General features: G+C 39.8%; 1 protein-coding gene across 2 annotated transcripts in view; it reads right to left on the bottom strand.

Annotated features, from left to right (window-relative positions):
- Positions 1-1720: 1720 nt before the first annotated feature.
- The window catches only part of LOC127428711 (splicing regulatory glutamine/lysine-rich protein 1-like), a 36097-nt gene continuing 13145 nt past the window's right edge, over positions 1721-24672 (bottom strand). For both annotated transcript variants that reach the window (XM_051677265.1, XM_051677266.1), the window contains 9 exons: positions 15529-15693; positions 15198-15376; positions 14932-15062; positions 13195-13309; positions 12967-13077; positions 12750-12881; positions 10050-10121; positions 9849-9963; positions 1721-3377 (listed from right to left, as the gene is read on the bottom strand). In XM_051677265.1, the coding sequence (XP_051533225.1) occupies positions 3243-3377; positions 9849-9963; positions 10050-10121; positions 12750-12881; positions 12967-13077; positions 13195-13309; positions 14932-15062; positions 15198-15376; positions 15529-15693 (1155 nt within the window). In that variant the 3' untranslated portion in view covers positions 1721-3242. The remainder of the gene's footprint in view (positions 3378-9848; positions 9964-10049; positions 10122-12749; positions 12882-12966; positions 13078-13194; positions 13310-14931; positions 15063-15197; positions 15377-15528; positions 15694-24672) is intronic.

The raw sequence follows: 24672 nt of genomic DNA, 5'->3' as shown, positions 1-24672 counted from the left end.
AACTTCCTCAACTGGCAAAGGAAGTACAACCTCTGCTGGTACCCAGGAACCTGAATGACTCCACTGCTGCCACAGTGCTGTTTAGAATGGTGAGGGGGGTCAATGTCAGGGTGTTCCTCCTAAAGTCCACAATCATCTCCACTGTTTTGAGCGTGTTCAGCTCGAAGTTGTTTTAACTGCACCAGACAGCCAGCTGTTTAACCTCCCTTCTGTATGCAGACTCATCGGCATCTTGGATGAGGCCGATGACAGTGGTGTCATCTGCAAACTTCAGGAGCTTGAAAGAAGGGTCCTTGGCGGTGCAGTCATTTGTATACAGGGAGAAGAGTAGTGGGGAGAGCACACATCCCTGGGGGGCACCAATGCTGATTGTACAGGTGCTGGAAGTGAATTTCCCCTGTCTCACTAGCTGCTGCCTGTCCGTCAGAAAGCTGGTGATCCACTGACAGATAGACATGGGAACAGAGAGTTGGCGTAACAGGTACACTCTCAGTCACTCTCAAAACTACATTAAACGATTAAAAGAGAAAACATAAACCCACATCGTGGGATTCAAAAAACACACATGGCAAAATATAAATGATTCAAAATATAAATTAAACCTGGAAATAATGTTTTAGGATTTTGCAGATGCGATTCACTGAAAAGGGCTGAATAGCCACTGACCAGGAAAATAAAAAATGGCACTCCATGTCAAAAAGGTTGCCGACCCCTGATCTAGAATATTCAAAGGTAGTTACAGAACATCTATTACAGGGACAATCCTTCTGGACTAGAGCTACCATAGGTTCCTTGCTCAAGGGCACAGTGTTGATGGCTTAACTGCTTACTTGCCGTGAGCTGTAGCCACTACACCACACCATCCATAAACAATGGAACAAGCCACTTACACTGGCTGAGAATAGGACCTGGGTTTCTCACATGGCAGTCGAGAACTTTAACACTGAACCACTAATGCTCATGACAGACACAAACCCCAACATTAATTACAAAGACCCTGCTGTTCCTCAACCATTCTACATTTTTATACTTCTATTTTTTTTTTGTCCTGTAAGGTGTTATAATAAATATATTTTTACAATATAACATTTTCAATGTGCAAAATTGCATTGTGTCAACCCCAAGAGTGCGAATACTTTTAAAATTGATGAATGTCATTGCATTAGATAAAACATGTTTTTAAAGAAAAACAAATAAATAAAGTTTGTTAGGTTTTAAAAGTTTTTTTTTTTTTTTGTTGGGTTTTTTTTTAGGTCATAAATGATTAAACAAGAGATATACTGTTCAAACTGAAGTATTTGGACACTTTCTGGTTGTCAAACGTTATTGGAACATGTCAATAGTTAATGTAATGAACTACACCTGTGGTTACTCTGTTAGGATACCTGCATAAAACCACAAGTTATCTTGGTACCAGTTAGTTAAGTAATTGCACAAACAGCTATGAAAAGTGAAAACGCCAAGCATCATTTGTTTGCAGGAGCCACTTGGTTTGATTTATCTACAGTAATGCAATCATTTTAGTACATTTAAGTTTGCCTAAGGTGTTTAAATACTTTTTGGAGCCACTGTATTTATTGAATCTTATTTTTAGTTTAGTTAAAGATCATTCACCCTAATATTGACTTGAGGAGACCTTTTAATAGAGGGACAATCACTGTCTTGTTGATGCACATTTTTTTAACATTTAGAAAAAAACGTATGCCACAGTACTGAAAAATTCAGAAGTATATCCTCTTTAATGTAAATTTATGTTAGGGAAAATCTGTTTTATACACATTTATCTAAACAGATGCACAACCACAATGCTTACAAATCAACAGTTACTTCCATCTTATTCATATTAGTTCCTGCCACTAACAAGTATATATACTTACATAAACCCACTCACAAAAGAATAACATAAAAGGACTTGATATAAAAAATAAATAATATTCAGAAGCGTAAAGCTTTTAATTGTCATTATTGTAAATGGGACAGCAGTAACCATTAATAACTTTACTGTGCTCACCAAGGCTTCTTAGAAAATCCATTAACACATTTGAATATATGCCACCTAACAATACTTGTATGAAGATTTTACTGCAGGTCTCTGTTTTCACTGGTTCTAGCAAAATACTGTTTAAAAAATAAAGATAAAACAATGCATTTTACACAACTTTGCTATAATGTTGTTTAGATTATGCACTAGATAAATATCCCTTTTTGACTTGATTTAAACTGTTTTTAAATATTCAGTTGCCACACAATATGTCGAGGCACTTTAAACATGCACAGTTCAGCTCACCAGGAGTGTTCTACACACATCCTACTAATAATCACCTTTTTTTCTTTAGTAAACAGAAATTGCAGAGAAGTTACCTGACCAGATAGAACGGGTGGATCTCAAAAAAACTATCAAGAAATATGTCACAAAAAATAAAAAAATAAAAAAATAATTGCATTAAGAAATGAAAACATTTTTTGGACCAATAATGATAAAAGATAAAATAAATACAAATAGTTATATTTAAATTGTAAAGCAAATTTGTAAAGTAAAAAGAGTAGTATTTTTGATACGGAAATTGCTGATTTTTATAATGCTAAAAAAATCAGCACAGGATGATTTTCATTACTGTATTATAGTGATGAGAATGAGATTTTTTCACATTTCAATAATGAGAATTTGGAGGATAAATGTTTAATTATCATAAAAATAATGTAACAATAACAATTTTCTTTCCTGAGGCTTAATTTTAAATGGGCTTAATTTTCTTTAGGCAAAAAATTTCTTATTTTTTCTTTTACTTCAAAGGTAAAATATGAACCAGACATTTCTTCAAGAGATTTGTCCAAGTAATAATGGCTGTTTAAGTAAGATGAATAATAAAAAAAAAAGACAGAGCACACAAAAATAGCACATCTTTCCACACACGTGTTAACACAGTTACATGCAAAAGAAAACAATTAAAAAAAGCGGCCTCAATACAAGAATCTCAACCATTCAATATACCGCAGCTTTCACCACAATATAGAATCTATCCCAAACTTTACATTTTCATCCATATGAATATCATATGACAGGCAGAATATTCACAGCGGTAGAAAATGTTTTCTAAGTTCTCAGAAGCATATAATCACACACCGATGGACGCAAGCGAAAGCACTTCTTGGAGTGTCAGCTTTTACAGTATGACACAGGATGTGCTCTCCAGACACAACCGTTACAAATCACTCTTCATGGCTTGGCATATGCATGTTGATCACTCAGCAGCCGAGAGTTCATCCTCTTCAGCGTACGCACTCCTGTAACTTCCGTTGTGATATACTTGGGGAGATTTGTCATCACTAGCATCAGAACCAGACCCCTCCAAATAACGGTCATGCTCATAGTCCACCTGCAAGTTCAAAACACAAATAAGTAAATGCCCTTTCACATGACCCACATCAACGTTCCTCAATGCACTGAACTGAATAGAGTGAAGCATCAATTACAGCATTACCCCCCGGCCAGAAGTTGTAATGCAGCGTACAAAGTTAAACCAATTTCAGGTTGACCCTCCCTATGTTCCAAACGGGATAAATCAGCCTCCGAAGTGCACTTAGAAGGGAGAACAGTCATGATAGCCATGCTGTAAGATTGCTTCAAGCAGAATTTCCAATAAAAATGACTGAAAAAGTGAGTTCTGAATAAATTATATTTTTGAGCCCCACATCTTTCAGCCCTCCAAAGCTCTCACAGAGAATAGGGTAGAGGTCTGCAAGGGTCTTAAAATGAAACCAGAACCCGACCCAGCCCGAGACCATGTGGCCTGACCCTACCCGGCCTGAACAATACCTTTAGATTTTAAGCCCCAACCCAACCCGAACCCGAAATCGCACACTGTCTTTATAATTGTTTCTCCTAGCAAGTACTGTTGCAATAGGCTGTATTTAATGTAAGCATTGTAGGCAACATTCGTAACAGTGTTGAAACACATTGCCTTACCGTTTATCAGCGCTAAACCTTTGCTTGGTGCAGAACAATCTGGAATAATGTTAAACAGTGTAACAGTCACCTCTTCGCAGCCTGAACTTGTTCAGAACGTTGAATCTTTGTGACATCTGCTCTAAAAACAATCTAGAAGCAGCGCAAAGAATGAAACAATGCAGGTGTCTTAACATGCGTTTTTTTTGTTTGTTTTTGGATTTTTTCCCCCTTTTTCACCCCAATTTGGAATGCCCAATTCCCAGTGCGCTTTTAAGTCCTCGTGGTGGCGTAGTGATTCGCCTCAATCCGGGTGGCGGAGGATGAATCCCAGTTGCCTCCGTGTCTGAGACCATCAACCCGCGCATCTTATCACATGGCTTGTTGAGTGAGTTGCCACGGAGATATAGCGCATGTGGAGGCTTCACGCCATCCACCGCGGCATCCGCGCTCAACTCACCACGCGCCCCACCGAGAACGAACCACATTATGGTGACCATGAGGAGGTTACCCCTTGTGACTCTACCCTCCCTAGCAACCGGGCCAATTTGGCTGCTTAGGAGACCTGGCTGGAGTCACTCAGCATGCCCTGGGATTCGAACTAGCGAACTACAGGGGTGGTAGCCAGCGTCTTTTACCACTGAGCTACCCAGGCCCCCTCAACATGTGTTTTTGAAACTTGAAGTTCTTTTTAACTTGACACGGTGTCTAAAAATGTGCCCGTACTGCACGAAACGCTGACGAAAAAGTGAGACACGATGCAACAGTCAATGACTTAACTCATCCGTTTGTGCGACTATGAGTGAGTGCAGAAGAGCGCTAGGCCTGTTTATTTTTTCCTTAATTACAATCCCAAACCCGACCCCCTACTTGAAAAACCGAACCCGATGGATTCTCGGGTCCTGTCGGGCCTGGGTCGGGTTGCAGACCTCTAGAATAGGGCACAGGGACGATCCCTTCTGAATGGAATGAATTCCCTGTTTGCAGCTGACCGGACCATTCACATGAAGTACGTAATGTCTGTCTTTGCAAAGAAAGGTCCAAATTTGCAGCTCATGATTTTGCCTCAATTACTGTGTCTTTTATCAAAATTGTATCTAGTGTCCTGACTAAATGTCATGTGATAAGATTCCAGTGACATGCAATCTGTCTGTCGACACTGAACGCAATAAATATTCTGGGTTCATTATAAGTTAAGCTCAACGACAGCATTTGTGGCATAATACTGATTACCAGAAAAAAATAATTTAGACTTGTCCCTCTTTTTCTTTAAAAAAAAAGCAAAAATCGAGGTTACAGTGAGGCATTTACAGTGCATCCGGAAAGTATTCACAGCACTTCACTTTTTCAACATTTTGTTATGTTACAGCCTTATTCCAAAATGGATTAAATTCATTATTTTCCTCAAAATTCTACAAACAATACCCCATAATGACAATGTGAAAGAAGTTTGTTTGAAATCTTTGCAAATTTATTAAAAATAAAAAATGAAAAAAAAAAAAAAAAATCATGTACATAAGTATTCACAGCCTTTGCTCAATACTTTGTTGAAGCACCTTTGGCACCAATTACAGCCTCAAGTCTTTTTGAGTATGATGCTACAAGCTTGGCACACCTATTTTTGGGAAGTTTCTCCCATTCTTCTTTGCAGGACCTCTCAAGCTCCATCAGGTTGGTTGGGGAGCGTCGGTGCACAGCCATTTTCAGATCTCTCCAGAGATGTTCAATCGGGTTCAAGTCTGGGCTCTGGCTGGGCCACTCAAGGACATTCACAGAGTTGTCCCGTAGCCACTCCTTTGTTATCTTGGCTGTGTGCTTAGGGTCGTTGTCCTGTTGGAAGATGAACCTTCACCCCAGTCTGAGGTCCAGAGCGCTCTGGAGCAGGTTTTCATCAAGGATGTCTCTGTATATTGCTGCATTCATCTTTCCCTCAATCCTGACTAGTCTTCCAGTTCCTGCCGCTGAAAAACATCCCCACAGCATGATGCTGCCACCACCATGCTTCACTGTAGGGATGGTATTGGCCAGGTGATGAGCGGTGCCTGGTTTCCTCCAGACATGACACTTGCCATTCAGGCCATAGAGTTCAATCTTTGTTTCTCATGGTCTGAGAGTCCTTCAGGTGCCTTCTGGCAAACTCCAGGTGGGCTGTCATGTGCCTTTTACTGAGGAGTGGCTTCTGTCTGGCCACTCTACCATACAGGCCTGATTGGTGGAGTGCTGCAGAGATGGTTGTTCTTCTGGAAGGTTCTCCTCTCTCCACAGAGAAATGCTGGATCTCTGTCAGAGTGACCATTGGGTTCTTGGTCACCTCCCTGACTAAGGCCCTTCTCCCCCGATCACTCAGTTTGGCCAGGCGGCCAGCTCTAGGAAGAGTCATGGTGGTTCCAAACTTCTTCCATTTACGGATGATGGAGGCCACTGTGCTCATTGGGACCTTCAGTGCTGCAGAAATTTTTCTGTACCCTTCCCCAGATCTGTGCCTCGATACAATCCTGTCTCGGAGGTCTACAGACAATTCCTTGGACTTTATGGCTTGGTTTGTGCTCTGACATGCACTGTTAACTGTGGGACCTTATATAGACAGGTGTATGCCTTCCCTAATCATGTCCAATCAACTGAATGTACCACAGGTGGACTCCAATCAAGTTGTAGAAACAGCTCAAGGTTGATCAGTGGAAACAGGTTGCACCTGAGCTCAATTTTGAGTGTCATGGCTAAGGCTGTGAATACTTATGTACATGTGATTTTTTTCATTTTTTATTTTTAATAAATTTGTAAAGATTTCAAACAAACTTCTTTCACGTTGTCATTATGGGGTATTGTTTGTAGAATTTTGAGGAAAATAATTAATTTAATCCATTTTGGAATAAGGCTGTAACATAACAAAATGTGGAAAAAGTGAAGCGCTGTGAATACTTTCCGGATGCACTGTTCAATGGAAGTGAACGGGGTAAAGCTTCTAATTATAAGCTTCATATTTATTATATTATAAATATTATATTTACATTATTCCATCTGTTAAAACTTGTATTATTTTAACCGTAAAGTTGATTAAATTTGCAATTTTTGCATCTGCTCTCTCTGCTTCATCAAACACATCCACACCAGAAGCAGATTAGAGATCTGGTTTTGGTAGTTTTTGAAGTATTCAAGATGTCAAGAACTGTATACTGGATAAGAAATTATCGATGCATTTTTACATCCCTGCTTAGTAACCATCTCAGCAGTGTGTTAACTGAAGATGGTGAACAAAACATCCTAGAAAAACCCTGCAAAATGTTTTCACACTTTGCTTAAAATATGTCATATTTTGGGGAAATACATCAGCCTTACGGTTGAAATATGTTGACGGTAATCAAATCAGACATCAGCAAGATCGTAAAATGTCAATCTTTACAAGGATCAGCTGTTATCATCCGTTTCTCATCTAGAAAAACTAGAGCAGCACAAATATATGACTCAGGTGCATGTGCAAATTATTTCAACTTATTTGACCATTTATGGTGTGCTCTTTGAGGTGCATGGGGAACAATACGATCTTCAAACAACATTTAACATTTATTTTCATATACCATTTTAATAAAATTGTTGATGCTCTACAGAATCATCAATGCAAACATGAATCCATAAGGAATTAACATTAGTAGCTTGAAGAAGACTTATTTACGCTGACGTTTGTCCCGTAAACAAACCTACAACTATCTGTTAACCAATCTGCTGCTTTAACCGTCAAGGCTTTATGCCTCCAGAGATTAGCTGTACCAAGTAATTGCGTAGGTTCATGAAAACCACAATATGAATAAAATGACTTTCATTTGGTTGTTTCTTGTAACCCTGACAATTTTGATGCGTTGCAATTTCAAAGTGAAAGCAACATATACACTTGTAGTTGGTGTTATATAAACGCAAGTAAACTTGTATTGGGGACACTTCAAATCAGCTTTACTACTGCAACTCTTTTACCTGGCTTTCAAGACAAATGTCAGTCTAGAACAAGGCAATATAGTAAATATTCATAATATATTTGCGATGATTTTTCAGCAATAAAAATTTAAGAGACATTATAAACATTGTGTAATGTGCTTTTTAGTTGGTCATTAAGTTTCCCAAAGTTATCAGACTAGTTTTGTGATCATTCCTTGTCACACAGCTCATGAGTATGAGTGTTTTGAGACAAAGATATTGCAACAGCATCTCTGATTTCTTCAGTACTTCAAAACATTTGGTAGCAAAAACAAAAATGAGAGTTGGAAGGTTCGATTAACTTAAGTTCAAACTGTCAATTTCAGTGAATTGCTGAAATCACTCAAAAATGTCCTATGTGGCATTTTACATTTCTTAAAATGTTTTAGTAACAATACACTGATGAACCAAAACATTATGACCACCTGCATAATATGCTGTTGGTCGTCCGCGTGCCGCCAAAACAGAGCCGACCCGCCGAGGCATGGACTCTACAAGACCCCTGAATGTGTCCTGTGGTATCTGGCACTAAGAAATTAGCAGCAGATCCTTCAATTCCTGTAAGTTACGTGGTGGAGCCATTGTGAATCATACTTGTTGGTCCAGCACATCCCACAGATCCTCAATCGGATTGAGATCTGGGGAATTTAGGTCAGGGCAACACTTTGAACTCTTTATTATGTTCCTCAAACCATTCCCCAACAATGTGTGCAGTGTGGCATTGCGCATTATCCTGTTGAAAGAGGCCACTGCCATCAGGGAATACCATTGCTAAGAAGGGGTGTACCTGGCCTGCAACGATGTTTAGGTAGGTGGCACGTGTCAAATTGACGTCCACATGAATGGCTGGACCCAGGGTTTCCTAGCAGAACATTTCCCAGAGCATCACACTCCCTCCACTGGCTTGTCATCTTCCCACAGTGCATCCAGGTGCCCTCAATTCCCCAAGTAAACGGGGCACACATACACGGTCGTCCACATGATGTTAAAGAAAATGGGACTCATCAGACCAGGTGAACTTCTTCCACTGCTCCAAGGTCCCGTTCCGATGCTTGTGTGCCATTTGTAGGTGGTTTCAAGGATGGACAGGGGTCATAAGGGGTACGCAGCCCTATAAGCAGCAGGGTGCGATGCACTGTGTGTTGTGTGTGACACATTCCTCCTGTAACCATCATTAAAAGTTTCTGTGACTTGTGCCACAGTAGACCTTCTGTCGGTTTGGACCCTGTTGCTGGTTTGTGGTTTGTCCCTCCTCGGACCACTGTCAGTGGTTACTCACCACTGCTGACCAGGAGCAACCCACAAGCCTTGAACCAGTCATCTGGTCATTACAATTTGGTCCTTGTCACTGTCGCTCAGGTCTTCACTCCTGCCCATTTCTCCTGCATTCAACACGTTGACTACAAGAACTGATTGTTCGCCAACCATCTAATCTACCCAAACCTTGACTTGTGGCCTTGTTAGGAGATGATCAACATTATTCACTTCACCTGTTAGTGGTCATAATGTTTTGGCTCATTGGTTTATATGTAGGCAAATATTGCTGTTTATAACTATGCATTGTTATACTGGTGTGTATAAATAAAAACGATTAAATATCATTCTTCCTATTGTTCATTTAGTGAAAAACATTGTAGAAAACATGCCTTCATTATTTTTACAATGATTTAGTTCTTACATTTTTTTATGTGCTTGGCAACAATTGCCGTTTGGTTGACATCACTGTTCTTTTACACCATTTCACAGCAAAAATAAATAAAGATACAGAATATAATTAAAAAGGCTGAAAAATATAGAGATAATGTATTTATTTATTCATTTTTGGCTTTCTCATCCAATCTTGAATCAGTTTTTTAGGATTTTACTTTGCGCTGGGTAATGAACCCCCAAGACAATGTTTGCAAGTAAATGGTTTGTTTTTGGATGTTGCATTTACCTGAAAGTGTTTTGCTTTGTGATCAGAATCCCTGCTTTTTCTCCTGGATGCTGGACTCTCCCTCCTTTCCCTGCTACTGTTCCTCTCTTTATCCCTCTTTCTTTCCTTCTTCCCTCTGTAAAATATACAAAGTTAAGAGATTCGAATAAGCCTGTAAATGCAATCATGACAAAGACACAAACATAGTCACAATAAGTGAACCTTTTTGGTGATGGTGACCTGGCTCGCCGCCTTGGCGACCTGGATCGAGATTTGCTTCTTCTTTTATGTCCTCTAAGAGAGAAAGAAAATGTATTATTAATTTATTTATAAATTCAAAAAAGTTATAGTTAGTAACTTTCCTGTAGTTCAAATGATAGAGCATGCCAAGATCATGGGTTTGATTCCCAGAATACACAAACTGATCAAAAGTATACCTTGAATGCACTGTAAGTCGCTTTGGAAAAAAAGTCTGCCAAATTCATAAATATAAATGTAAACAGTAGGGCTGTGAATCGAATACTTTAAAAAAAAAAAAAAAACTAATTAAATCGCACAGATTTCTGTGATTAATCACATTTAATAATGGTACATTGTACAATAAAACAAACATTCAAATATTATCATAAATATATTTATTTTATACTTTGTCTCAAAGAACTTGCAAGAAATTCGTTAGTCATCATTAATTTGAATTATTTCAAATATTCATTCAATTAGAGACATTTCTACAGGTATGAATATTTGACAAAAGTATATATTTAAATGCCATAAAATCAGTGGAAATGCTGTAATTAAAAGTTGGGAAAAATCTTCTGCTGTTTTCCAGTGGACATTTTTTTAAATAATAGGATCAAATGTGCAGATTCAATTTATATCAAGCTTTATTGGCAAGACAATCTTAAATGCACATTGGCAATGCATTATAAGACACTACACATACAGATATAAAACAAATTGAAAGCTTAAGTTTAATTTGCTGAAATTTAAAATCTTTAAAAGATTATTTTCACTGTCTAACGTTCAGTTTCTATTGGGCACATGCTGAGTCTCTCTCGTGCGGTTTCGCTTTTGATAATGGTTCATATGACAGTGAGCGAGCATTTTCGGCCAATGCAAAGGAACACGGCAGCTTGCCCGTATCTCTCCCACACCTGGCTCACCACTTGCAGGTGAATTCTCCATTCTCTGTACAATAAATCCACTCCTGTTTTTATTATACCCGGGACATGTGTCACGCATAATGAATAAGCGTGCACTGCTCTACACAATCAGTTTCTTTTCAAGTATGTGCAGTCGAGTCGAGTGTGTACCTCCTGGAAATGTACACCGATGAGCCAAAACATTACGACCACCTGCCTAATACGCTGTTGGTCCTCCGCGTGCCACCAAAACAGCACCAACCCGCCGAGGAATGGACTCTACAAGACCCCTGAAGGTGTCCTGTGGTATCTGGCACCAAGACATTAGCAGCAGATCCTTCAAGTCCTAAGAGTTGCGAGAGGGAGCTGACATGGATCGGACTTGCTGGTCCAGCACACCCCACAAATGCTCAATCGGATTGAGATCTGGGGAATTTGGAGGTCAGGGCAACACCCTGATCATCGTGTTCCTCAAACCATTTCTGAACAATGTGTGCATGGCACATTAAAGAATACCATTGCCATGAAGGGGTGTACCTGGTCTGCAACGATGTTTAGGTAGGTGGAACGTGTCAAATTGACGTCCAAATGAATGGCCGGACCCAGGGTTTCCTAGCAGAACATTGCCCAGAGCATCACACCCCCTCCTCCGGCTTGTCATCTTTCCATAGTGCATTCTGGTGCCATCATTTCCCCAGGTAAATGGTGCACACGTACACGGCCGTCCATGTGATGTAAAAGAAAACGGGACTCATCGGACCAGGTGACCTTTTCCACTGCTTCAAGGTCCAGTTCTAATGCTTGCGTGCCCATTGTAGGTGCTTTCGACAGTGGACAGGGGTCATCATGGGCACTCTGACTGGCCTGCGGCTGTGCAGCCCCATTCTCAGCAGGGTGCGATGCACTGTGTGTTGTGACAAGAACTGATTGTTCGCTTACCATCTAATCTACCCAGACCTTGACATGTGGCCTTGTTAGGAGATAATTAATGTTATACACTTCACCTGTAAGTGGTCATAATGTTTTGGCTCATCAGAATATATATATATGCCAATTTTCACCACAAGAAGTGGGGGCAAAAATTTAGTTTCAGGAAGTGCAAAAAACTGATACTGCATTGTTATTTTTTTTTTTTTTTAAGTATTTAGCATTAAACAGTAGACTATTAATCACAGAAATTAACACGTTAATTCTCCTAGCCCTAGTAATAAGTTATATTTCCACTACTTTTATATTTCTACATTTCAGTAAAGTTAATAGAAAGTCATATTTTTTCCAAAGTCTCAAGTTTTAATCTAAACGCACTCACAAACAAAAAGGTTTTTTTTAACACTGTATGAGTGTTACAAGACTACAGTGTAAAAAATAATATTCTTAATCAGTATCTTTCTCTTGTTTTCCAGTAAAAATATACTTAAAATAAGATACATTTACCTAAGAGTATTAAGACTGGTTTTCAGATAAAACATCTTGAATATATTTTTTAAAGTGTGAATTTTGTGTAGTTCCATTGGTCAATGTTTTTCACATGTTTCACATCTTCAGCTCAGGGGTGCATACTATTTTTTGTCCAATCAAATGCTCACTAGAATGAGAATGCCCCTCCCCCTAATACCACAGACCACTAAGTAGCAATAGTAGAAAATCAGGGTTTGCTGGTTAAATTAATGGTTATTGATTATTTAAGAAAGAGACAATCCCTTTTTTCAGTTTAGGTTATATTTAGAAAAGTTACATTTAAAAGTGTACTGCAGGTTTAATGAGAACACTCTCTTCTGACCTGCTTATACTGCGGGAGTGTCTGGAGTTGCTGTAGCCTTTTAGAGGCGTCCTTCCTTTTTTGTCCCTCGGCCTCTTTTCATCCCAGTCATTGTCCTTCCTTACCTTGCCCTCCTTCTCATTCCTCTTGTCCCTGTGTAGAGAAGAGAGCTGAAATGTCCTGTATCAGCACACAACATACTGAGTGTAAAGAGGCCAGTGTGGTTGCGCAGGTTCACCTGGAGTGAGATCGACTGCGGCTGTGTTTCCTGTCTCTGGAGCGTGAGCGTCTCCCGTGTGACCCAAGAGAGTCGCTCGTCCTCTGCCGTGATCTTTGGGATGGCCGGCCCCTTCAATAGTATTGGACGAAATCGGTAATGTTTTACATAAATTATCAAACTGAAACAAACTGGAGATTATTTCTAAACATACAAACATAAGAAGGTTTAAGGATGTGTAAGATCTACCTGTGTCTGGATCTGGGACGCTTTCTTCGTGAGTGAGACCGGGAGCGAGAGCGAGAGTGAGATCGGGATCTTCTTGAATGCCTGGATCTGCTGGATGAGCGTTGCTTAACATCAACTAGAAACAACCCAAAATTTTCAGAATCAGAATGAGCTTTACTGCCAAGTTTGCTAACACACAAGGAAGCTTCCAGTGAAAAGAGGATACAAAAACGAGACATAGATAATAAAAATAAAATATAATACACTAAATAAAAATATATAGAGAAATAATGAACAGGACAGAATAATTTATGTACAAATATGCTACATACAGATATACAGTTATGTGCAAGGGAATGTAATGGTAGAAGAGGTAGGATATGTTAAATAAATATAAATATGAATAAATTCGATATTGCACAATGGTTGAACTTCCTCAGCTGGTGAAGGAGTATAAACTCTGCAGGGCCTTTTTCACAGTGGAAAGAAATCAAGTTAAGGATTCCTAAACTTAAAGGGCTAGTTACCTTAATACTGTTCCAAACCTGTCTGACTTTCTTACGTCTGCGGAACAGGAAGAATGTTATGCTCTGACAGCCTCAGTCACCATTGACATTGTATGGAAGAAAAGATGCAATGAAAATGAGGGGTGATTAATGGGGCTTTTCCACTGCACGGTACAGCTCGACTCGACTCTGCTCGCATTTTGGGGGTTTTCCACTGTGGATAGTACCTGGTACTTTTTTTAGTACCACGTCGGTCGAGGTTCCAAGCAAGCCGAGCCAATAATAAATGTGACGTCAAAATCTTGCAGATCACTGAATGTTCAGAGAGAATTGCCACTACCAGTGTCACTGGATTTGCGACATGGGACATCAACCCGCTAGTTTTAAATTTAGCAACAGCGACAGCAATATCATTTGTTCACGTGACTTTTGAATTGTACAAAGAAATGGCTTGTGTGCAAAACCACGCCGTGGTCAATAAACGAGGTGCAGACATTCCTCTCATTAGTGACGAACGAAAGGACGCGAAACAAAAAAGTCTTTCAGGAAGTGTCTCAGCTGTTGACCACACACGGCTACTACCAGACCTACCAACAGTGTAGGGAAAAGTAAAAAAAACTTAAGTGATCAAAACAGAAGAAAGTGGAACGGTTCGACCAGATGGACTCTATCTATGGCAATAGACTGGCGAGCAATGGGAGGGAGAGTGCCCTGGACTCGGCGTTGTTGGAGTTCATGATGGAGTATGGTATGTTTTGTTACGTTAACTCTATATTCTGCTTGAAAGCTTCACTTTATTTAGTTGACCAGCTACTGGAAAGCTTGCTTCTAAAACAACCTGGCCAATTTAACTGTTACACTTGTGTAAAATCACCATGCAACAACTGCTTTATGCAGCACAATGAGCTAGTAGCTAACAGCTAGTGGTCGTGTTATTGTTTATGGTCAGTAATATTTTTGTCACATTTAAGATGATGTCAAGGCAGTAGAGGCGGCGCAACTATGACGATCAGCCTATAATCCCACCCACGTTGAGGCGACACTAAACTGCAGTGGAAAGTGTCATAAGGCTATCATTCTGCGTTCCATGGAAGAAAGAAAGTCATACAGGTTTAAAACAATATTAGGGTGACTAAATGATTGAGAACATTTTCCTTTTTTGTTGAAAGACCCCTTCTGAACAGAAAAACTGTTAACTGTGTCACACAGTAAAAACTGTGTTAAATCAGTGTCTGGGTAAGAGAGGTCAGACCTGGCTCAATGGCAGCAGCAATGGTGGATTGAGCCTCACGGACTCTCTTCATAACATCTTCCAACTCTTTAGCAGCAGCCTGTGGCGTGAGCTCTGGAGGCTTCACTATGGCATTATTGGAGTGGTTAATCCTGAAAGTGGTGATGTTATGATGATTAATTGTCATTTAAATATCATTTATATCACTTAATGTTTGCATGTGGATAAAACAGGACAGGCTGGTAAGTGGTGTGCATATTTAAAGGGTTCAAAAAGGAAGCACTAACTTCAGTGGTCTGTCTCCAAACATGACTCCATTGAAGGTTAGCGCTCTTGCCACTGAATCCTGATCAGCAAATTCCACAAAGGCAAAACGAGTAGGTTGCGTTTCATCTCCCGCCATCCGCACAAACTTTACATCTCCAACCTGTTTGAAGAACTCCAGCAGCTGCTCTGCTGTGGTGGTCTGTTTTAGCAGGAAAAACGTTTCTCAATTGTAATATTTTGAATACAATGAGAGAGAGAAAAGTTTATGCTCAAAGACAAAAGAACAGCTCTGCGACACCTCAAATCTGACATGATTATCACTGAAATTTAGTCAAATTCACTGTAAAATACCTGTGAATTCAAGTTGCCGACGTAGACCGTCCTCCTGATCTCATTGATTTTTGAGGGATCAACATTACCCATGAGCGGAGGCTGTGAGGTAATTCCACTCAGAGCTGCCACAGATGTATCCAAACTCGTCTTCAGAACCCCCAGATTAGCTAAAGGAAGACCTCGCTACAACCAGACAGAATATAATACAAGTTAGAGTCTGCTCGATTATACAACCCTCCAATAATTAAGAAAAAATTCAGGGTTATATAACTCATCAACAGCATTTGTGGCTGAATTACCACAGAAAACAATGACAGCTCAACCCTCAGTTTGTATAGAACAACTGAAAAAAATATGTGTACAGTAATACATTTACAATAGAAGCAATTGCAAATAATATGGTTTCAAAAGTATAACTAAGAGGCTGAAACTGATGTGATAAAATTGTTTAATGACCAATCAAGTTCAGTTAGGGAACTCTTCATGGTGCAGGATGATGGGTCTGGTTCCGGATACAATCCTCTACACAATCCAATCAGGACTTAAACCCTCTCGTCAAACATTTGAATAGTATTCATCTCAACAGCATGGCAAGTGGTTACAGCTGCACGGTACTATAGTGTTCACCCTCCTCCTCCCCAGCACCACAGTCTAGATATGCATTTTTAGCTTGGGAGGGCAACAGCATGTCTCTTCTGTCTCAGCGGCAACATCTTTTCATGTCAACAGAAGCAGCATATTGACTCAATTGGCAGCAGCAGTAGCATGCATTAGGAATGCAAATTTTGGAAAATTCTTTAAACCGGTTATCCGCCTGCATAAACCATTTGTTAACTGATCAGCCATGACAAAGGTCTATACTGGCTGAAACAAATAACATTTAGTAATAGTTATTACATCAACATTTGAATGAATAATTGTATATTTTCTTATATTTTGTAACAAACAAATTTTTATGGTTTGCTTGCACATTCCAAATTAACCTACGAGGCATTAACTTTTGGCAGTTTAACAATGAAAGAATAAAATATATATATATATATATATATATATATATATATATATATATATATATATATATATATATATATATATATATATATACAGGTGCATCTCAATAAATTAGAATGTCATGGAAAAGTTCATTTATTTCAGTAATTCAACTCAAATTGTGAAACTCGTGTATTAAATAAATTCAATGCACACAGACTGAAGTAGTTTAAGTCTTTGGTTCTTTTAATTGTGATGATTTTGGCTCACATTTAACAAAAACCCACCAATTCACTATCTCAAAAAATTAGAATATTTTGACATGCCAATCAGCTAATCAACTCAAAACACCTGCAAAGGTTTCCTGAGCCTTCAAAATGGTCTCTCAGTTTGGTTCACTAGGCTACACAATCATGGGGAAGACTGCCGATCTGACAGTTGTCCAGAAGACAATCATTGACACCCTTCACAAGGAGGGTAAGCCACAAACATTCATTGCCAAAGAAGCTGGCTGTTCACAGAGTGCTGTATCCAAGCACGTTAACAGAAAGTTGAGTGGAAGGAAAAAGTGTGGAAGAAAAAGATGCACAACCAACCGAGAGAACCACAGCCTTATGATTGTCAAGCAAAATCGATTCAAAAATTTGGGTGAACTTCACAAGGAATGGACTGAGGCTGGGGTCAAGGCATCAAGAGCCACCACACACAGACATGTCAAGGAATTTGGCTACAGTTGTCGTATTCCTCTTGTTAAGCCACTCCTGAACCACAGACAACGCCAGAAGCGTCTTACCTGGGCTAAGGAGAAGAAGAACTGGACTGTTGCCCAGTGGTCCAAAGTCCTCTTTTCAGATGAGAGCAAGTTTTGTATTTCATTTGGAAACCAAGGTCCTAGAGTCTGGAGGAAGGGTGGAGAAGCTCATAGCCCAAGTTGCTTGAAGTCCAGTGTTAAGTTTCCACAGTCTGTGATGATTTGGGGTGCAATGTCATCTGCTGGTGTTGGTCCATTGTGTTTTTTGAAAACCAAAGTCACTGCACCCATTTACCAAGACATTTTGGAGCACTTCATGCTTCCTTCTGCTGACCAGCTTTTTAAAGATGCTGATTTCATTTTCCAGCAGGATTTGGCACCTGCCCACACTGCCAAAAGCACCAAAAGTTGGTTAAATGACCATGGTGTTGGTGTGCTTGACTGGCCAGCAAACTCACCAGACCTGAACCCCATAGAGAATCTATGGGGTATTGTCAAGAGGAAAATGAGAAACAAGAGACCAAAAAATGCAGATGAGCTGAAGGCCACTGTCAAAGAAACCTGGGCTTCCATACCACCTCAGCAGTGCCACAAACTGATCACCTCCACGCCACGCCGAATTGAGGCAGTAATTAAAGCAAAAGGAGCCCCTACCAAGTATTGAGTACATATACAGTAAATGAACATACTTTCCAGAAGGCCAACAATTCACTAAAAATGTTTTTTTTATTGGTCTTATGATGTATTCTAATTTTTTGAGATAGTGAATTGGTGGGTTTTTGTTAAATGTGAGCCAAAATCATCACAATTAAAAGAACCAAAGACTTAAACTACTTCAGTCTGTGTGCATTGAATTTATTTAATACACGAGTTTCACAATTTGAGTTGAATTACTGAAATAAATGAACTTTTCCACGACATTCTAATTTATTGAGATGCACCTGTATATATATATATATATATATATATATATATATATATATATATATATATATACATACACACACTATATTGCCAAAAGTATTCACTCACCCATCCAAATAATTGAATTCAGGTGTTCCAATCACTTCCATGGCCACAGGTGTATAAAATGAAGCACCTAGGCATGTAGACTGCTTCTACAAACATTTGTGAAAGAATGGGCCTCTCTCAGGAGCTCAGTGAATTCCAGCGTGGTACTGTGATAGGATGCCACCTGTGCAACAAGTCCACTCGTGAAATTTCCTCGCTACAAAATATTCCATAGTCAACTGTCAGTGGTATTATAACAAAGTGGAAGCGATTGGGAATGACAGCAACTCAGCCACGAAGTGGTAGGCTACGTAAAATGACAGAGCGGGGTCAGCGGATGCTGAGGCGCATAGTGCGCAGAGGTCGCCAACTTTCTGCAGAGTCAATCGCTACAGACCTCCAAAGTTCATGTGGCCTTCAGATTAGCTCAAGAACAGTGCATAGAGAGCTTCATGGAATGGGTTCCCATGGCCGAGCAGCTGCATCCAAGCCATACATCACCAAGTGCAATGCAAAGCTTCGGATGCAGTGGTGTAAAGCACGCCGCCACTGGACTCTAGAGCAGTGGAGACACGTTCTCTGGAGTGACGAATCACGCTTCTCCATCTGGCAATCTGATGGATGAGTCTGGGTTTGGCGGTTGCCAGAAGAACGGTACTTGTCTGACTGCATTGTGCCAACTTTGAAATTTGGTGGAGGGGGGATTATGGTGTGGGGTTGTTTTTCAGGAGCTGGGCTTGGCCCCTTAGTTCCAGTGAAAGGAACTCTGAATGCTTCAGCATACCAAGAGATTTTGGACAATTCCTTGCTCCCTACTTTGTGGGAACAGTTTGGGGATGGCCCCTTCCTGTTCCAACATGACTGCGCACCAGTGCACAAAGCAAGGTCCATAAAGACATGGATGAGCGAGTTTGGTGTGGAAGAACTTGACTGGCCTGCACAGAGTCCTGACCTCAACCCAATAGAGCACCTTTGGGATGAATTAGAGCGAAGACTGCGAGCCAGGCCTTTTCGTCCAACATCAGTGTCTGACCTCACAAATGCGCTTCTGGAAGAATGGTCAAAAATTCCCATAAACACACTCCTAAACCTTGTGGAAAACCTTCCCAGAAGAGTTGAAGCTGTTATAGCTGCAAAGGGTGGGCCGACGTCATAGTAAACCCTATGGATTAAGAATGGGATGTCATTTAAGTTCATATGCGTCTGAAGGCAGATGAGCGAATACTTTTGGCAATATAGTGTATATGAAGAGGTGCATAATTAATAAGCCTCGTTCTGACAGCGGTGAATGAAGCACACCTGATGTGAATAATGCTTCATCACCACTGTCTTTAAAACGCAGAGCACACCTCTTCTCAGGGATCTGGCTTCAAATCTCCATGTGTGCACACACTGGCATCCTTGCACGCCCAGGACAAGAACTTGGAGGGTTCGGATGAGTGGATGCGCCGCCGGACCCGCTCCTTGGACCCCCGGACGGATTAAATGAGTTGCCAGGGGAGAACAGCACACGCCGAAGCCGATGGGCTAAAGGCCGGGCCGCCTTCCCCTCTCATCTGCCGCGGGCCTGGGAAGTCAGGCCACCAAGGTCACCGCCGCCCCTCGCGCCGTGGACCCTGGAGGGGAGTGTGTGCGGCCGACGGACCCAGCTCATGCCTGGGCCATTCCATAGACACTACCCTGCCCTTCACGGAGCCCCGTCTCACCACAAGGATGCCAGATTCCCCCTTTATTACGAACACTTTTATGGACATTTTATATTCATTATAATTTCCAATAAATGCCTCTCCAAGGCTTGACGCCACACCCACTGTGTCTGTCTCTTGCTCACCCCGCCACAATATATATATACAGTTGTGCTCAAAAGTTTGCATACCCTGGCAGAAATTGTGAAATTTTGGCATTGATTTTAAAAATATGACTGATCATATTTTTTTTTTTTATTCTTTTATTTAAAAAATAAAAGATAAAAAAAGATTCTTTTATTTAAGGATAGTGATCATATGAAGCCATTTATTATCACAGTTATTTGGCTCCTTTTTAAATCATAATGATAACAGAAATCACCCAAATGGCCCTGATCAAAAGTTTACATACCCTTGAATGTTTGGCCTTGTTACAGACACACAAGGTGACACACACAGGTTTAAATGGCAATTAAAGGTTAATTTCCCACACCTGTGGCTTTTTAAATTGCAATTAGTGTCTGTGTATAAATAGTCAATGAGTTTGTTAGCTCTCACGTGGATGCACTGAGCAGGCTAGATACTGAGCCATGGGGAGCAGAAAAGAACTGTCAAAAGACCTGCGTAACAAGGTAATGGAACTTTATAAAGATGTAAAAGGATATAAAAAGATATCCAAAGCCTTGAAAATGCCAGTCAGTACCGTTCAATCACTTATTAAGAAGTGGTAAATTCAGGGATCTCTTGATACCACGCCACGGTCAGGTAGATCAAGAAAGATTTCAGCCACAACTGCCAGAAGAATTGTTTGGGATACAAAGAAAAACCCACAGGTAACCTCAGGAGAAATACAGGCTGCTCTGGAAAAAGACGGTGTGGTTGTTTCAAGGAGCACAATATGACGATACTTGAACAAAAATGAGCTGCATGGTCGAGTTGCCAGAAAGAAGCCTTTACTGTGCCAATGCCACAAAAAAGCCAGGTTACAATATGCCCGACAACACCTTGACACGCTTCTGGCACACTGTAATTTGGAGTGACGAGACCAAAATAGAGCAACTATAAGCGCTATGTTTCGAGAGGGGTCAACAAGGCCTATAGTGAAAAGAATACCATCCCCACTGTGAAGCATGGTGGTGGCTCACTGATGTTTTGGGGGTGTGTGAGCTCTAAAGGCACGGGGAATCTTGTGAAAATTCATGGCAAGATGAATGCAGCATGTTATCAGAAAATACTGGCAGAAAATTTGCATTCTTCTGCACGAAAGCTGCGCATGGGACGCTCTTGGACTTTCCAGCACGACAATGACCCTAAGCACAAGACCAAGTTTACCCTCCAGTGGTTACAGCAGAAAAAGGTGAAGGTTCTGGTGTGGCCATCACAGTCTCCTGACCTTAATATCATCGAGCCACTCTGGGGAGATCTCAAATGTGCAGTTCATGCAAGACGACCAAAGACTTTGCATGACCTGGAGGCATTTTGCCAAGATGAATGGGCAGCTATACCACCTGCAAGAATTTGGGGTCTTATAGACAACTATTACAAAAGACTGCATACTGTCATTGATGCTAAAGGGGGCAATACACAGTATTAAGAACTAAGGGTATGCAGACTTTTGAACAGGGGTCATTTCATTTTTTCTTTGTTGCCATGTTTTGTTTTATGATTGTGCCATTCTGTTATAACCTACAGTTGAATATGAATCCCATGAGAAATAAAAGAAATGTGTTTTACATATATTACCAATTCTCCAAGTGTATGCAACCTTTTGAGCACAACTATGTATATATATATATATATATATATATATATATATATACACACACACACACACACGGGCAGGGGTCAGGGTTGACAGCAAGCCCGGAAACCCACTCCGAAGGTATTGATGTCTGGTGGAGCATCGCACTCCCGTTTCCTGTGCAACATAAGTGAAATGCAGGGCTGTAGACCTATGCTTTTAGATGTCGAAGCTTGTAGATGTTTTTTCATATGATACCGCATTGTACTAGTGCTACTACTAAACTTTAGAGTCCTATTTTACAATTTGCATATGACATGTCATCTTCATGGACGACATGGTCCCACAGCGCATTCTTAATATTTCCTTGTCATTCATACTGAGAGGAAAGTTTGTGTTAATAGTGTCCACGTCTTAACATGCCCTACATGTTAAACCCATAAAATCACCTCTTTGTTGTTAATTTTTAACCAATAGTATTAGTCAAACAAATTCTAAATGCCGGTTAATTGGTTAACTGTCTATATCCCTAGCATGCGTAAAGCAGATCTGTCCGCCAAGTTCAAACCTACTCCACTGTCATTATCATTAATACATCTCTTAAATCTACTGAGAGATGTCCTAACTGAACTAATGTTGTTTAACTATGTAACCAAGCAAGTATAACCAGAAGGGCCTTGAAAGTAATGTGACGTAGGAAAAGGTCTTGAAAGCGATGTGACATTTACATGAACCAAATTCCACCCGCAGGAATCATGTTGGTAACACACACCTACAAGTTCATCCACCAAGAAAAGTAGCCCCACTTCAAAACAGTCATTTATACCAGTGGTTCTCAACCCCTAGGGAGCCTTCCAAGGGGGCCACAAGATGACTAAAAATTATTTTAAATAAGTTATATTTAGGGCTGTCAATAGTGATGATCAAATAACATGATGCAGATTAATAAAATTTATCATAATTAATTACATATCAATTTGCTGAAAAAGGCCCCCGAATGAAGATCATTTAATAAATAATCATATAAATAATTATAAATATTATATTCAGTATTAGTATATAATTCAGATGAATCAAAAAATATTCAATTATCGTGATGGACAGTAAAGCACTGCTTAGAAAATACAAAAAGTGGCTTTGGAAGTAAATATATTGCTTGTCTTATTTCCATATTGAACATCACTGGCCTAAAGTTCACAGTCAATCTGTCTGTTCTTGATGCTATTTTAGTTGGTTCATGTACACATACAACATAGAGGCGCTTTGTGAAGTGTGGTTACTGTGGTTTTCTGCGTCTAACTCTGTTGATCAAAAAATTCCATGTTACTGAATTACTGTACGTTCAGGAAGCATATATATATATATATACACACACACACACACACACACACACAATGAATCGCAGTGAATAACCGTGTTTATTCAACAGCATTAGTCCTGTTTTACACCACATGCCGAAGCAGGACAGAAGCAGTGCATATTTTTTCCGGCGTCCATGTTAACAAGTGAGTGCATTCACATCGAAAGCAGAAGCAGTGCGTCAGCACGAGGCAGAAGCAGCATGTGAACTGAACTGCATCGGGAGTTTCGACTTTCGAGTTTCGAGTCTATTTTTACTGCGCTGCTCACACAGAATTAAAGTCACACTCCACTTTTGATGGATATCATGAAGAGGAGCTGATATGAGAAAGTAGATATTGCACAGAATAAGCATATATTTGTAGTCTATTCTGTTTTTGTATTAATTACAGCTCGTAGGAAAACCAAATAATAATAAAATAAATTCACAAAAAACTAAATTAAATTATTTTAATAATATAAATAAGTAGACATACAGTTTTATCATTTAAAACTACAAGTCATAGGCTTAAACAAAATAAAACTGCCTATTATAAACTATTAAATAGAGAACAGGCCTAAAAGGTAAATAGCAATGCCCATATACAGCCGAGTGTGCTGCCAAATGTTAACAAATACAAGCGATAGCACGTGCAGTCGGTAAATTCAGAACTTATCGGTCTTGTTTTGAAAGACACTTGTATTAAAGGGCTCTTCTACCCTCAACATACTTTTTATAAGGATTCATTAACAAAGGAAATGAATGTCGGGTATGGGCCCGACGCTCCAGCGCCATCCATTTTCAGGAAAAACATGGTATGCTGTACGTCGGCTGTTGGTGAAGATGGTGAGTTAACATATTCTTGGAAAGTGTGTCCTTTTTGTGAGGAAAGTACTTTACACTTAAACGTTTTGGCTGGTGTTTGAACAAAGAAATATAGCTATTCAATATTTGTGCATACTTACTTCTGACTATATTATTAAGCTATAAATTAAGTGTGATTGAGCCAAGTGATCAAACCGTCCTCTGTTGTGTAAAACAACATTGAGGCTCATCGTCCTCCCCTTCCACTAAATAATTCTACAAGACTACATCAGATAACACCAGCATCATGTAAATACGATTTCATGACGATCAAGTTTGTAATACTTATCAATAGCTCATGCCTGATAACCATTTTATAACTTTATTTTCTGTAAAGAGCACATCAGTTTCTGCAGCAGAAACACTGCTAATGTAATAGCACGTGTTGTTTAATGCAAAAGTTGTCGTGACACACTGCTTCGGTTCGGCTCATGCACTGCTTCGGCGTGGTGTAAAACAGGCATTAGTTCTATTCAAATAATAACAATTATAATGCTATAAGCAGCTCTAAAAAATCTAAATGTAGGCTTACAAATTACAAATGGACAGTTCATGGAAGGGGGCATCAAATTTTGTCTTCGCCCATGGTGGACACTGGAGTCAAAAAGGTTGAGAACCACTTATTTAGACAACTTTACAGTTCAAACAGCAGACATTTTTACTTAATTCATGTAAGTGACTTAATAAAGATTAAAGCTTCACACTTGCCCAATAGACTTTGTAAGTGCATTAATGTAAGCATGTTTTTCAAACATTATTTTCTATGGTAACTGAGAGCATG

Source organism: Myxocyprinus asiaticus, chromosome 3 (genome assembly GCF_019703515.2).
Source record: "Myxocyprinus asiaticus isolate MX2 ecotype Aquarium Trade chromosome 3, UBuf_Myxa_2, whole genome shotgun sequence".
NCBI classification, from domain to species: Eukaryota; Metazoa; Chordata; class Actinopteri; order Cypriniformes; family Catostomidae; genus Myxocyprinus; species Myxocyprinus asiaticus.
This window is presented reverse-complemented; position numbering and strand designations above follow the sequence as displayed.